Raw genomic sequence first — 15540 nt, 5'->3', positions numbered from 1 at the left:
TTTGAAACGAAGTCACCATGGTGTTTTGAAACGAAGTCACAGTACTAATGAAAAAAGGATGAATTAATGTTAAAAAAGTTGAAATGTTTAAACTTATTCTATTTTTTAGTACTGACTTCAACTTTGAAAACGACAGTCATTCAGACTGAATACACGACGCCGACTTCGTTCTCGACAACAATGACAACCGCGTCCACCAGTGGAGCGACCAGTAAGTCCACGACGACAGTCACCAGTTACTCGCCAACTACTGCGACTCCGACCACTAGCGAAACGACTTTTATAACGACACAAGTTACAACTCAAATGGCATGTGAGCACAAAGATGACATGGAGTGGAGCGAAACTTCCGAAAGCCCATGTGACGAACCGATGACTTTTGACGTCACTGACGAAAACGGCGACAGCGTCATTGTTGAGGCTCTGAAGTTCGTCAACCTCGTCAGTAACGACACGGCTCCTGGAGGCGAGAAGTATCCTGACCTCCAAGTCGCATTCACATTCCCCTCGTCTCCAGGTTCGGCAGATACGACTACAAAGTATCTTTCATTCGTGCCTTCAGAACCAGTCCAAGTCATAGAAGACGACAGCGATGACGTCGTAACAGTTAAGGGAGTGTTTGCTCTCTCCGAATTCCCAGTAAGTATTTTAAATGATTGATATTAAATTAAACTTTCTAAATGATTGAGTCTCCTGTCAAAGTCTCCCGAGGTGGCAAACGCTCTGATCTCATAATAAGCATCTGTATGCAAACTTGAAGAACGGAACAAACTCATTATTGGCACTATGTCTTCCTCCCAATCTGCGCCTAAAAAGAAAAACAAGTTTTCAACCGTTGCAGGTTCTTCTCGAAATACCAAACAGTGTGGATAATCCTGAAGACAAGCCGATAGTATTGGATCTGTCATCAGACCTCACAGGTCTTGAGCGCAATCTTGTGCAAGTGGAGATCAACAGTTCCAATTGCGACAAGCTGTTTGCCTCTATTCTTACATGCAAAAAAGGTAGGACTGGTTTGCAGAGAAAAATTACATTTCATTTTTCCGCTTACTAACTTATTCCGCTGATGCCTACTTCAGTTGCCATCGAAGAATGTCGCAGATTTGAAGTTTGCTCTTTTCCTTTTCATTTAAGTTTTCGTCATGCTTATTGTCGTCCCCACTCTGAAAGAAAGTATCACCGGAATCGGGAAGTTAGTTGTCGGGCTGTTTTTCTGTTTCAACTTTTTTATGACCCCATTTCACATTCACTTTTTTTGAAATGTGCTTGAATTTGTTATTGGCAACCACGTTGTTTTGGTAGTATTATAAGTCTAGAAATTACAAACTACTCACTCGAAAAACCTCATGCAAAAAGACAAGGGATGATATTGATTTTCAGTTAGCGAAATGGTCCCGACGTCTTGAAAAATCAAAATTTTTCCATTTTGTTTTTCAGTGCTCTCTACAACAACACATGCAGCAACAACTGTCACAGAGAATGAAGAGACTACTGCGAGAACTGAGCAAACTACAATCGAATCAACAGCAGGCTCACTTAGTACCACCGAAACCGTCACGATAACTACATACTCTTCAACCACAGGCCTTACAACAGGCGAAACTACTCCTTCTCCCTTAACTAGCGGAACTAAACCTTCTCCCACAACAAGCGGAACCACAACTTCTCCTCCAACAAGCGGAACAACACCTTCTCCCCCAACAAGCGGAACTACTCCTTCTCTCCCAACAAGCGGAACTACACCTTCTCCCACTACAAGTGGAACTACTCCTTCTCTCCCAACAAGCGGAACTACACCTTCTCCCACTACAAGTGGAACTACACCTTTTCCTCCAACAAGCGAAACTACTCCTTCTCCCCCAACAAGCGGAACTACACCTTTTCCTCCAACAAGCGAAACTACTCCTTCTCTCCCAACAAGCGGAACTACACCTTCTCCCACTACAAGTGGAACTACACCTTTTCCTCCAACAAGCGAAACTACTCCTTCTCCCCCAACAAGCGGAACTACACATTCTCCTCCAACAAGCGGAACTACTCCTTCTCTCCCAACAAGCGGAACTACACCTTCTCCCACTACAAGTGGAACTACACCTTTTCCTCCAACAAGCGAAACTACTCCTTCTCTCCCAAAAAGCGGAACTACACCTTCTCCCCCAACAAGCGGAACTACACCTTCTCCCCCAACAAGCGAAACTACTCCTTCTCCCACAACAAGCGGAACTACACCTTCTCCTTCAACCAGCGGAACTACTCCTTCTCCCCCAACAAGCAAAACTACTCCTTCTCCCACAACAAGCGGAACTACACCTTCTCCCACAACAAGCAGAACTACTCCTTCTCTCCCAAAAAGCGGAACTACACCTTCTCCTCCAACAAGCGAAACTACACTTTCTCTTCCAACAAGCGTAACTACAACTTCTCCCACAACAAGCGAAACTGCTCCTTCTCCTCCAACAAGCAGAACTACTCCTTCTCCCACAACAAGTGGAACTACTCCTTCTCCTCCAACAAGCGGAACTACTCCTTCTCCTCCAAAAAGCGGAACTACACCTTCTCCGCCAACAAGCGAAGCTACACTTTCTCTTCCAACAAGCGTAATTACACCTTCTCCCACAACAAGCGAAACTACTCCTTCTCCTCCAATAAGCAAAACTACTCCTTCTCCCCCAGCAAGCGGAACTACACCTTCTCCTCCAACAAGCGGAACCACACCTTCTGCCCCAACTAGCGGAACTACACCTTCTCCTCCAACCAGCGGAACTACACCTTCTCCCACAACAAGCGGAACTTCACCTTCTCCTTTAACCAGCGGAACTACTCCTTCTCCCCCAAAAAGCGGAACTACACCTTCTCCTCCAAAAAGCGAAACAACACCTTCTCTTCCAACAAGCGTAACTACACCTTCTCCCACAACAAGCGAAACTACTCCATCTCCTCCAACAAGCAGAACTACTCCTTCTCCCACAGCAAGCGGAACTACTCCTTCTCTCCCAAGAAGCGGAACTACACCTTCTCCTCCAACAAGCAAAACTACACCTACTCTTCTAACAAGCGTAACTACACCTTTTCCCCCAGCAAGCGGAACTACACCTTCTCCTCCAACAAGCGGAACCACACCTTCTGCCCCAACTAGCGGAACTTCACCTTCTCCCCTAATCAGCGGAACTACTCCTTCTCCCCCAAAAAGCGGAACTACACCTTCTCCTCCAAAAAGCGAAACAACACCTTCTCGTTCAGCAAGCGTAACTACACCTTCTCCCACAACAAGTGAAACTACTCCTTCTCCTCCAACAAGTCGAACTACTCCTTCTCCCACAACAAGCGGAACTACTCCTTCTCTCCCAACAAGCGGAACTACACCTTCTCCTCCAACAAGTGAAACTACACCTTCTCTTCCAACAAGCGTAACTACACCTTTTCCGCCAGCAAGCGAAACTACACCTTCTCCCCCAACAAGCCGAACTACACCTTCTCCCACAGCAAGTGGAACTAAACCTTCTCAGACAGCAAGCGGAACTACACCTTCTCCCACAACAAGCGGAACTACCCCTTATCCCACAACAAGCGGAACTACTCCTTCTCCTCCAACAAGCGAAACTACTCCTTCTCTACCAAAAAGCGGAACTACACCTTCTCCGCCAACAAGCGAAACTACACCTTCTCTTCCAACAAGCGTAACTACACCTTCTCCCACAACAAGCGGAACTACTCCTTCTCTTCCAACAAGCAGAACTACTCCTTCTCCCACAACTAGCGGAATTACACCTTCTCCTCCAACAAGCGAAACTACACCTTCTCTTCCAACAAGCGTAACTACACCTTCCGTCCCAACAAGCGAAACTACACCTTCTCCCCCAACAAGCGGAATTACAACTTCTGCTCCAACAAGCAGAACAACACCTTCTTCTCCAACAAGCGGAACTACACCTTCTCCCACAACAAGCGGAAATACACCTTCTCCTCCAACAAGCGGAACTACACCAACTGCCCCAACTAGCGGAACTACACCTTCTCCTCCAACAAGCGGAATCACACCTTCTCCTCCAACCAGCAGAACTACACTTTCACCCACAACAAGCGGAACTTCACCTTCTCCTCTAACCAGCGGAACTACTCCTTCTCTCCCAACAAGCGGAACCACACCTTCTCCTCCAACAAGCGAAACTACACCTTCTCTTCCAACAAGCGTAACTACACCTTCTCCCCCAGGAAGCGGAACTACACCTTTTCCCACAACAAGCGCAACTACTCCTTCTCTCCCAACAAGCGGAACTACACCTTCTCCTCCAACAAGCGAAACTACACCTTCTCTTCCAACAAGCGTAACTACACCTTCTCCCCCAGCAAGCGAAACTAAACCTTCTCCCCCAACAAGCGGAACTACTCCTTCTCCGACAGCAAGTGGAACTAAACCTTCTCACACAACAAGCGGTACCACACCTTCTGCCCCAACTAGCAGAACTACACCTTCTCCTCCAACCAGCGGAACTACACCTTCTCCCACAACAAGCGGAACTTCACCTTCTCCTTTAACCAGCGGAACTACTCCTTCTGCCCCAACTAGCAGAACTACACCTTCTCTTCCAACAAGCGTAACTACACCTTATCCCACAACAAGCGAAACTACTCCTTCTCCTCCAACAAGCAGAACTACTCCTTCTCCCACAGCAAGCGGAACAACTCCTCTCCCAACAAGCGGAACTACACCTTCTCCTCCAACAAGCGAAACTACACCTTCTCTTCCAACAAGCGTAACTACACGTTCTCCCCCAGCAAGCGGAACTACACCTTCTCCCCCAACAAGCGGAACCACACCTTCTGCCACAACTAGCGGAACTAAACCTTCTCCTCCAACCAGCAGAACTACACCTCTTCCCCCAAAAAGCGGAACTACACCTTCTCCTCCAAAAAGCGAAACAACGCCTTCTCTTCCAACAAGCGTCACTACACCTTCTCCCACAACAAGCGAAACTACTCCTTCTCCTCCAACAAGCAGAAATACTCCTTCTCCCACAGCAAGTGGATCTAAACCTTCTCAGACAGCAAGCGGAACTACACCTTCTCCCACAACAAGCGGAACTACACCTTATCCCACAACAAGCGAAACTACTCCTTCTCCTCCGACAAGCAGAACTACTCCTTCTCTACCAAAAAGCGGAACTACACCTTCTCCGCCAACAAGCGAAACTACACCTTCTCTTCCAACAAGCGTAACTACACCTTCTCCCACAACAAGCGAAACTACTCCTTCTCCTCCAACAAGCAGAACTAGTCCTTCTCCCACAACAAGCGGACTTACACCTTCTCCTCCAACAAGCGAAACTACACCTTCTCTTCCAACAAGCGTAACTACACCTTCTGCCCCAGCTAGCGAAACTACACTTTCTCCCACAACAAGCGGAACTACACCTTCTCCCCCAACAAGCGGAACTACACCTTCTCGTCCAACAAGCAGAACTACACCTTCTCCTCCAACAAGCAAAACTACACCTTCTCTTCAAACAAGCGTAACTACACCTTCTGCCCAAGCAAGCGAAACTACACCTTCTCCCCCAACAAGCGAAACTACACCTTCTCTTCCAACAAGCGTAACTACACCTTCTGCCCAAGCAAGCGAAACTACACTTTCTCCCCCAACAAGCGTAACTATACCTTCTCCAACAACAAGCGGAACTACACCTTCTCCTCCAACAAGCGGAACTACACCTTCTGCCCCAACTAGCGGAACTACACCTTCTCCTCCAACCAGCGGAACTACACCTTCTCCCTCAACAAGCGGAACTTCACCTTCTCCTCTAACCAGCGGAACTACTCCTTCTCCCCCAGCAAGCGGAACTACACCTTCCGTCCCAACAAGCGAGACTACACCTTCTCCCCCAACAAGCGCAACTCCACCTTCTGCTCCAACAAGCAGAACAACACTTTCTTCTCCAACAAGCGGAACTACACCTTCTCCCACAACAAGCGGAACTACACCTTCTCCCACAGCAAGCGGAACTACGCCTTCTCCCCTAGCAAGCGGAACTACACCTACTCCCACAACAAGCGGAACTACACCTTTTCCTCCAACAAGCGGAAATACACCTTCACCGCCAACAAGCGGAACTACACCTTCTCCTGCAACAAGCGGAACTAAACCATCTGCCTCAACTATCGGAACTACACCTTCTCCTCCAACAAGCGGAATCACACCATCTCCTCCAACCAGCAGAACTACACCTTCTACCACAACAAGCGGAACTTCACCTTCGCCTCTAACCAGCGGAACTACTCCTTCTCCCCCAGAAAGCGGAACTACACCTTCCGCCCCAACAAGCGAAACTACACCTTCTCCCCCAACAAGCGGAACTACACCTTATGGTCCAACAAGCAGAACAACACCTTCTTCTCCTACAAGCGGAACTACACATTCTCCCACAACACGTGTAACTACACCTTCTCCCACCTCAAGCGGAACAACACCATCTCCAACAGCCAGGGGAACTACACCTACTCCCAAAACAAGCGGAACTACACCTTCTCCTCCAACAAGCGGAACTACACCTTCTACCCCAGCTAGCGGAACTACACCTTCTCTCACAACAAGCGGAACTACACCTTCTCCCACTACAAGTGGAACTACACCTTTTCCTCCAACAAGCGAAACTACTCCTTCTCTCCCAAAAAGCGGAACTACACCTTCTCCCACAACAAGCGGAACTACACTTTCTCCCACAACAAGCGGAACTACACCTTCTCCTCCAACTAGCGGAACTACTACTTCTCCCCCAACAAGCGGAACTACACCATCTCCTCCAACAAGCAAAACGACACCTTCTCCCCCAAAAAGTGGAACTACACCTTCTCCTCCAACAAGCGAAACTACACCTTCTCCCACAAAAAGTGGAACTACACCTTCTCCCACAACAAGCAGAACTACACCTTCTCCCCCAAAAAGCGGAACTACGCCTTCTCCCCCAACAACCGGAACTACACCTTCTCCTTCAACAAGCGGAACTACACCTTCTCCCCCAGCAAGCGGAACTACACCTTCTCCTCCAACAAGCGAAACTACACCTTCTCCCACAACAAGCGGAACTACATCTTCTCCCGCAACAAGCGGAACTACACCTTCTCCCCCAACAAGCGGAACTACACCTTCTCCTCCAACAAGCGAAACTACACCTACTCCCCCAAAAAGCGGAACTACACCTTCTCCCACAACAAGCGGAACTACACCTTCTCCCACAACAAGCGGAACTACACCTTCCCCTTCAACTAGCGGAACTACTACTTCTCCCCCAACAAGCGGAACTACACCATCTCCTCCAACAAGCGAAACGACACCTTCTCCCCCAAAAAGCGGAACTACACCTTCTCCCACAACAAGCGGAACTACACCTTCTCCCACAACAAGCGGAACTACACCTTCTCCCCCAACTAGCGGAACTACACCTTCTCCCACAACAAGCGGAACTACACTTTCGCCTCCAACAAGCGGAACCACACCTTCTCCCCCAACAAGCGGAACTACACCTTCTCCCCCAACAAGCGGAACTACACCTTCTCCTCCAACAAGCGGAACTACACCTTCTCCCCCAACTAGCGGAACTACACCTTCTCCCACAACAAGCGGAACTACACCTTCTCCTCCAACAAGCGGAACCACACCTTCTCCCCCAACAAGCGGAACTACACCTTCTCCTCCAACAAGCGGAACCACACCTTCTCCAACAAGCGGAACTACACCTTCTCCCCTAACAAGCGGAACTACCTCTTCTCCTCCAACAAGCGGAACTACACCTTCTCCCCCAACAAGCGGAACTACACCTTCTCCTCCAACAAGCGGAACTACACCTTCTCCCCCAGCAAGCGGAACTACACCTTCTCCCCCAACAAGCGGAACTACAGCTTCTCCTCCAACAAGCGAAACTTCACCTTCTCCCCCAAAAAGCGGAACTACACCTTCTCCCCCAACAAGCGGAACTACAGCTTCTCCTCCAACAAGCGAAACTTCACCTTCTCCCCCAAAAAGCGGAACTACACCTTCTCCCACAACAAGCGGAACTACACCTTCTCCCACAACAAGCGGAACTACACCTTCTCCCCCAACTAGCGGAACTACACCTTCTCCCACAACAAGCGGAACTACACCATCTCCTCCAACAAGCGAAACGACACCTTCTCCCCCAAAAAGCGGAACTACACCTTCTCCCACAACAAGCGGAACTACACCTTCTCCCACAACAAGCGGAACTACACCTTCTCCCCCAACTAGCGGAACTACACCTTCTCCCACAACAAGCGGAACTACACTTTCGCCTCCAACAAGCGGAACCACACCTTCTCCCCCAACAAGCGGAACTACACCTTCTCCCCCAACAAGCGGAACTACACCTTCTCCTCCAACAAGCGGAACTACACCTTCTCCCCCAACTAGCGGAACTACACCTTCTCCCACAACAAGCGGAACTACACCTTCTCCTCCAACAAGCGGAACCACACCTTCTCCCCCAACAAGCGGAACTACACCTTCTCCTCCAACAAGCGGAACCACACCTTCTCCAACAAGCGGAACTACACCTTCTCTCCTAACAAGCGGAACTACCTCTTCTCCTCCAACAAGCGGAACTACACCTTCTCCCCCAACAAGCGGAACTACACCTTCTCCTCCAACAAGCGGAACTACACCTTCTCCCCCAGCAAGCGGAACTACACCTTCTCCCCCAACAAGCGGAACTACAGCTTCTCCTCCAACAAGCGAAACTTCACCTTCTCCCCCAAAAAGCGGAACTACACCTTCTCCCCCAACAAGCGGAACTACAGCTTCTCCTCCAACAAGCGAAACTTCACCTTCTCCCCCAAAAAGCGGAACTACACCTTCTCCCACAACAAGCGGAACTACACCTTCTCCCACAACAAGCGGAACTACACCTTCTACCCCAACTAGCGGAACTACACCTTCTCCCACAACAAGCGGAACTACACCTTCTCCCCCAAAAAGCGGAACTACACCTTCTCCTCCAACAAGCGGAACTACACCTTCTCCCCCAGCAAGCGGAACTACACCTTCTCCCCCAACAAGCGGAACTACACCTTCTCCTCCAACAAGCGAAACTTCACCTTCTCCCCCAAAAAGCGGAACTACACCTTCTCCCACAACAAGCGGAACTACACCTTCTCCCACAACAAGCGGAACTACACCTTCTCCTCCAACAAGCGAAACTACACCTTCTCCCCCAACAAGCGGAACTACACCTTCTCCTCCAACAAGCGAAACTACACCTTCTCCTCCAAAAAGCGGAACTACAACTTCTCCCACAACAAGCGGAACTACACCTTCTCCCACAACAAGCGGAACTGCACCTTCTCCTCCAACAAGCGAAACTACACCTTCTCCCCCAACAAGCGGAACTACACCTTCTCCTCCAACAAGCGAAACTACACCTTCTCCTCCAAAAAGCGGAACTACAACTTCTCCCACAACAAGCGGAACTACACCTTCTCGCACAACAAGCGAAACTACACCTTCTCCCCCAACAAGCGGAACTACACCTTCTCCTCCAACAAGCGAAACTACACCTTCTCCTCCAACAAGCGGAACCACACCTTCTCCCCCAACAAGCGGAACTACACCTTCTCCACCAACAAGCGCAACTACACCTTCTCCTCCAACAAGCGGAACTACACCTTCTCCCCCAGCAAGCGGAACTACACCTTCTCCCTCAACAAGCGGAACTACACCTTCTCCTCCAACAACCGAAACTTCACCTTCTCCCCCAAAAAGCGGAACTACACCTTCTCCCACAACAAGCGGAACTACGCCTTCTCCTCCAAAAAGCGGAACTACAACTTCTCCCCCAGCAAGCGGAACTGCACCTTCTCCTCCAACAAGCGAAACTACACCTTCTCCCCCAACAAGCGGAACTACACCTTCTTCTCCAACAAGCGAAACTACACCTTCTCCTCCAAAAAGCGGAACTACAACTTCTCCCCCAGCAAGCGGAACTACACCTTCTCCTCCAACAAGCGAAACTACACCTTCTCCCCCAACAAGCGGAACTACACCTTCTCCTCCAACAAGCGAAACTACACCTTCTCCTCCAAAAAGCGGAACTACAACTTCTCCCACAACAAGCGGAACTACACCTTCTCCCACAACAAGCGGAACTGCACCTTCTCCCCCAACTAGCGGAACTACTACTTCTCCCCCAACAAGCGGAACTACACCTTCTCCTCCGACAAGCGAAACTACACCTTCTCCCCCAAAAAGCGGAATTACATCTTCTCCCCCAACAAGCGGAACTACACCTTCTCCTCCAACAAGCGGAACTACACCTTCTCCCCCAACTAGCGGAACTACACCTTCTCCCACAACAAGCGGAACTACACCTTCTCCTCCAACAAGCGGAACCACACCTTCTCCCCCAACAAGCGGAACTACACCTTCTCCACCAACAAGCGGAACTACACCTTCTCCTCCAACAAGCGGAACTACACCTTCTCCCCCAGCAAGCGGAACTACACCTTCTCCCCCAACAAGCGGAACTACACCTTCTCCTCCAACAACCGAAACTTCACCTTCTCCCCCAAAAAGCGGGACTACACCTTCTCCCACAACAAGCGGAACTACGCCTTCTCCCATAACAAGCGGAACTACACCATCTCCCCCAACTAGCGGAACTACACCTTCTCCCACAACAAGCGGAACTACACCTTCTCCCCCAACTAGCGGAACTACTACTTCTCCCCCAACAAGCGGAACTACACCTTCTGCTCCAACAAGCGAAACTACACCTTCTCTCACAGCAAGCGGAACTACACCTTCTGCCACAGCAAGCGGAACTACACCTTCTCCCACAACAAGCGGAACTACACCTTCTCCCCCAGCAAGCGGAACTACACCTTCTCCCCCAGCAAGCGGAACTACACCTTCTCCCCCAACAAGCGGAACTACACCTTCTCCTCCAACAACCGAAACTTCCTCTACTCCCCCAAAAAGCGGAACTACACCTTCTCCCACAACAAGCGGAACTACGCCTTCTCCCATAACAAGCGGAACTACACCATCTCCCCCAACTAGCGGAACTACACCTTCTCCCACAACAAGCGGAACTACTACTTCTCCCCCAACAAGCGGAACTACACCTTCTGCTCCAACAAGCGAAACTACATCTTCTCCCACAGCAAGCAGAACTACACCTTCTCCCACAACAAGCGGAACTACACCTTCTCCCCCAGCAAGCGGAACTACACCTTCTCCTCCAACAACCGAAACTTCCTCTACTCCCCCAAAAAGCGGAACTACACCTTCTCCCACAACAAGCGGAACTACGCCTTCTCCCATAACAAGCGGAACTACACCATCTCCCCCAACTAGCGGAACTACACCTTCTCCCCCAACTAGCGGAACTACTACTTCTCCCCCAACAAGCGGAACTACACCTTCTGCTCCAACAAGCGAAACTACATCTTCTCCCACAGCAAGCAGAACTACACCTTCTCCCACAACAAGCGGAACTACACCTTCTCCCCCAGCAAGCGGAACTACACCTTCTCCCCCAACAAGCGGAACTACACCTTCTCCTCCAACAAGCGAAACTTCACCTTCTCCCCCAAAAAGCGGAACTACACCTTCTCCAACAACAAGCGGAACTACACCTCCTCCCACAACAAGCGGAACTACACCTTCTCCCCCAACTAGCGGAACTACTATCTCTCCCCCAACAAGCGGAACTACACCTTCTCCTCCAACAAGCGAAACTACACCTTCTCCCCCAAAAAGCGGAACTACACCTTCTCCCACAACAAGCGGAACTACTACTTCTCCCCCAACAAGCGGAACTACTACTTCTCCCCCAACAAGCGGAACTACACCTTCTCCTCCAACAAGCGAAACTACACCTTCTCCCCCAAAAAGCGGAACTACACCTTCTCCCACAACAAGCGGAACTACACCTTCTCCTCCAACAAGCGAAACTACACTTTCTCCCCCAAAAAGCGGAACTACACCTTCTCCCACAACAAGCGGAACTACTACTTCTCCCCCAACAAGCGGAACTACTACTTCTCCCCCAACAAGCGGAACTACACCTTCTCCTCCAACAAGCGAAACTACACCTTCTGCCCCAAAAAGCGGAACTACACCTTCTCCCACAACAAGCGGAACTACAACTTCTCCTCCAACAAGCGAAACTACACCTTCTCCCCCAACAAGCGGAACTACTACTTCTCCCCCAACTAGCGGAACTACACCTTCTCCCACAACAAGCGGAACTACACCTTCTCCCCCAACTAGCGGAACTACTACTTCTCCCCCAACAAGCGGAACTACTACTTCTCCCCCAACAAGCGGAACTACACCTTCTCCTCCAACAAGCAAAATTACACCTTCTCCCCCAAAAAGCGGAACTACACCTTCTCCCACAACAAGCGGAACTACACCTTCTCCCCCAACTAGCGGAACTACACCTTCTCCCACAACAAGCGGAACTACACCTTCTCCCCCAACTAGCGGAACTACTACTTCTCCCCCAACAAGCGGAACTACACCTTCTCCCCCAACTAGCGGAACTACACCTTCTCCTCCAACTAGCGGAACTACACCTTCTCCCCCAACTAGCGGAACTACACCTTCTCCTCCAACAAGCGAAACTTCACCTTCTCCCCCAACAGGCGGAACTACTACTTCTCCCCCAACAAGCGGAACTACTACTTCTCCCCCAACAAGCGGAACTACTACTTCTCCCCCAACAAGCGGAACTACACCTTCTCCCACAACAAGCGGAACTACCTCTTCTACAACATGGGGATCTACAACAACTACTATGCGTTCCACCTCTTATGTCAGAACGACCTCCACTGCAACTGAAACGTGTGCTATTTGTTCTGTCGGTGCAGCAATGGATAATTTGGTGGATGCTTCGACTATCAGTCTGCAGCTTGAGCAGTGTCATGAGTCAGTGAATCAAATTAAACTACAGTTTGATGCTTTGCCTGCATCCAGCTTCAACTTTAATATCGTTGTTAAAACTCTTGATGGCAGTTTGTACCTGGTCACCTTCTCAGATTTTGGATCCGGCTACACGAAGTTCACATCCAATCGCAAGGTTGGTGTTCAACAATGTTTGGCTGTTAAACCTGCTAAATTTTTTTTCAATGATTTTGTCGCGAAATGTTATTACAACTTTTTTAAAATTTGCAATCTTAATTATTATGCTAGCATTCATTTTTTTTTAAAATTTTGGTTGCATGATAATTTTGGATTTTAATATTAATGTTATAGAAACTAGCAGCTGCATCTGGAGTAGAGTTCACGACTAGCACTGACCCCCTGCCACCTCCGGTTCAAGCTGCCGAAGCTGAATTCGACGAAGGTACTTCGGTCGCCTTCACCTGGTCTCTGCCGACGCCAGAGGACGACGTCGAGATCCAGAGAATCTACCTGTACGTCATCTCTGACGTGGCTACAGTTGCAGGACCATCGTCGGCAAGTGTCTTTGTGGATACCGGTGCTCTATTGAACACCAGCGACCCTCTGCATTGCTCTGACAGTTGCGATGATTTCTCGGACCGTAAGTTGATCCCTGACTTTGATGCGAAACATTAAACTAATTTAATTGCTATTTTTGTATCGAATTGCAACCCATTAAACTATGTCACTCTAGGCGGAATTAGGGTTCTGAGACGGGGCCGGACGAAGCCCCCACTCTCGTCTCCATCAAGAATTTGATCCCTTTGCCTCCCAATTGGTGCAATATTTTGATCAACATAGATGTTTTTTTCTTCAAATTTTTGCATACAGCGTTAAAAAAATTGTCGGTTTATTGTTTTGAATGAGCTCAACAAACTAATTTGTTCGGTCTTAAGACATTTTTCGACCAAATAATTTTCTACTTTAAGAAAAAACATTTTTATTAGTTCGATATAACAAAAATTGACATTAGCTTCTAATTTTATATCATATTTATGTCGATATAAATTGCATAAAAATCGGTACCGCGACAACTCGCAACAAAAGACAACTCGTAACAAAAGACAACTCGCACAATTTAAGGAAAGCGATAACCGGCTCTAAACTTCATATAAAGTCCTACTCTCTGTCGGCTAAGCTGGTAACACGTTGGCGCGACAGCGGCGGTGAGTATTTTACGAGTTGTATTTTAATGCGCGTTGTAATTTTATTGCGAGTTGTCTTTTGTTGCGAGTTGTCGCATTATGCACTGAAAATGCTCTACGAAAGTTTTCATTAGCCCCGTTATTTTAACTTCTTGGCTGTTTTTATTAATCACTGAGCTTCTGAAACGAGCAACCTTGTTTTTATTGTAGATGAATGTACAATTTCTACAACTGCTGAACAGGTAATATTTTTACCCTATTGTTCGTTGAATGAGGAGTGATTGATTTGAACCTGCTTCCCAATTGCTAATAGTCCTTGGTCGAAGGTATTCCGGGTTTTATCCGTCCTAAAAAAGACAACTTTTTCGTCTATTTCGTTCAATTAATCATGCCAGATATTAAGCCGAAGTGGGCCCAAAGTTTGATTCGATGCGTGCTTTCAATCGGAAAACAAAAGAACGAGCGTCAATTCAGCCCGGAGTTGATAACTTATGCTGTATATCGTTTCGAAATTCAAGAAAATTGTCCAAATATACAGTTCTGCTAACTGAAATTTCGCAAATAGTGTAAGGTATCAAACAAAACTATTATATTAGATGAAAAATCTAAAAATTTGCCATAAATGATGCAGAAACTAATAGTAAACCCTTTAGGTCTGCTCGGTTGATCTTTCAACAAAAATTGCTCCCTCTAAAAACTTGCTGCCCTTTAAACTGCTCCTTAGAATGGGTCATTGCTAAGGCTGGCAAAGGAGACTTTCCGGCTCTTAGCGAAACCTGGAATTGTCATAATCACTGTTTGACTGAAAATTCCGAAAGTTTTGTCGACCTCGTTTAGTCGACCAAATCAATTTTCTTAGCTCTCCCAAAACACTATGAAGATTTTTAAATTGACACAAATTTCTGCTCCAATTACCCAATTTTAGTTACTGTTTAGAAGTTTTTTACCGGAAACTGCGTCTTTTCAGCTCGCCCACCCACGTCAAATTAGTATAACAGCCAACAATGGATGACATAAAGTTTTATCACAGGGGGACACTTTGGGTGGTCAAAGGGTCAAGAAATCCCCGAAGAAGGTGCTAAAATGCTTATATATACGTCGAAGCTAACATATACGAATTTTGAGGTGATAGCGCGCACAGAAAAAAAAACAAATTCATAATCTTAACTGACTAAAAAGAAAAGCTCTTTTTTCGCAAGAAAAAGTTGTCATTATAATGCTTATGCTTCGGCAGATTTCAGCAAATCAAAACTGCTGTCCTGAGAAAAGCTGTCAACGAAAGTTTTCTAAAACATCAATGGTAAAAAATTATCGAAATTTATCATGTCATGATGTTTTAGTCGACTACAATCCCAGGAACTACAACGGAACCACCACCAGGTTTGGAACTTACTTTTTTGGCTTTGGAATGGGAAGAGGATACCATTTTTTGAATGCAAC

General features: G+C 48.0%; 1 protein-coding gene across 1 annotated transcript in view; it reads left to right on the top strand.

Moving 5' to 3' along the window:
• The window catches only part of LOC134844967 (mucin-3B-like), a 121807-nt gene that overhangs the window by 90031 nt on the left and 16236 nt on the right, over positions 1 to 15540 (top strand). Inside the window, exons 55-61 of the mRNA XM_063861795.1 lie at positions 110 to 639; positions 842 to 1004; positions 1438 to 8985; positions 9037 to 13091; positions 13268 to 13556; positions 14311 to 14342; positions 15441 to 15480. Coding sequence (XP_063717865.1) covers positions 110 to 639; positions 842 to 1004; positions 1438 to 8985; positions 9037 to 13091; positions 13268 to 13556; positions 14311 to 14342; positions 15441 to 15480 — 12657 coding nt within the window. The remainder of the gene's footprint in view (positions 1 to 109; positions 640 to 841; positions 1005 to 1437; positions 8986 to 9036; positions 13092 to 13267; positions 13557 to 14310; positions 14343 to 15440; positions 15481 to 15540) is intronic.

The sequence above is a fragment of the Symsagittifera roscoffensis genome, chromosome 4 (assembly GCF_963678635.1).
Source record: "Symsagittifera roscoffensis chromosome 4, txSymRosc1.1, whole genome shotgun sequence".
In the NCBI taxonomy this organism is placed as follows: Eukaryota; Metazoa; Xenacoelomorpha; order Acoela; family Convolutidae; genus Symsagittifera; species Symsagittifera roscoffensis.
Note: the sequence above shows the minus strand (reverse complement) of the source record. Positions and strands in the feature narration are given on the sequence as shown.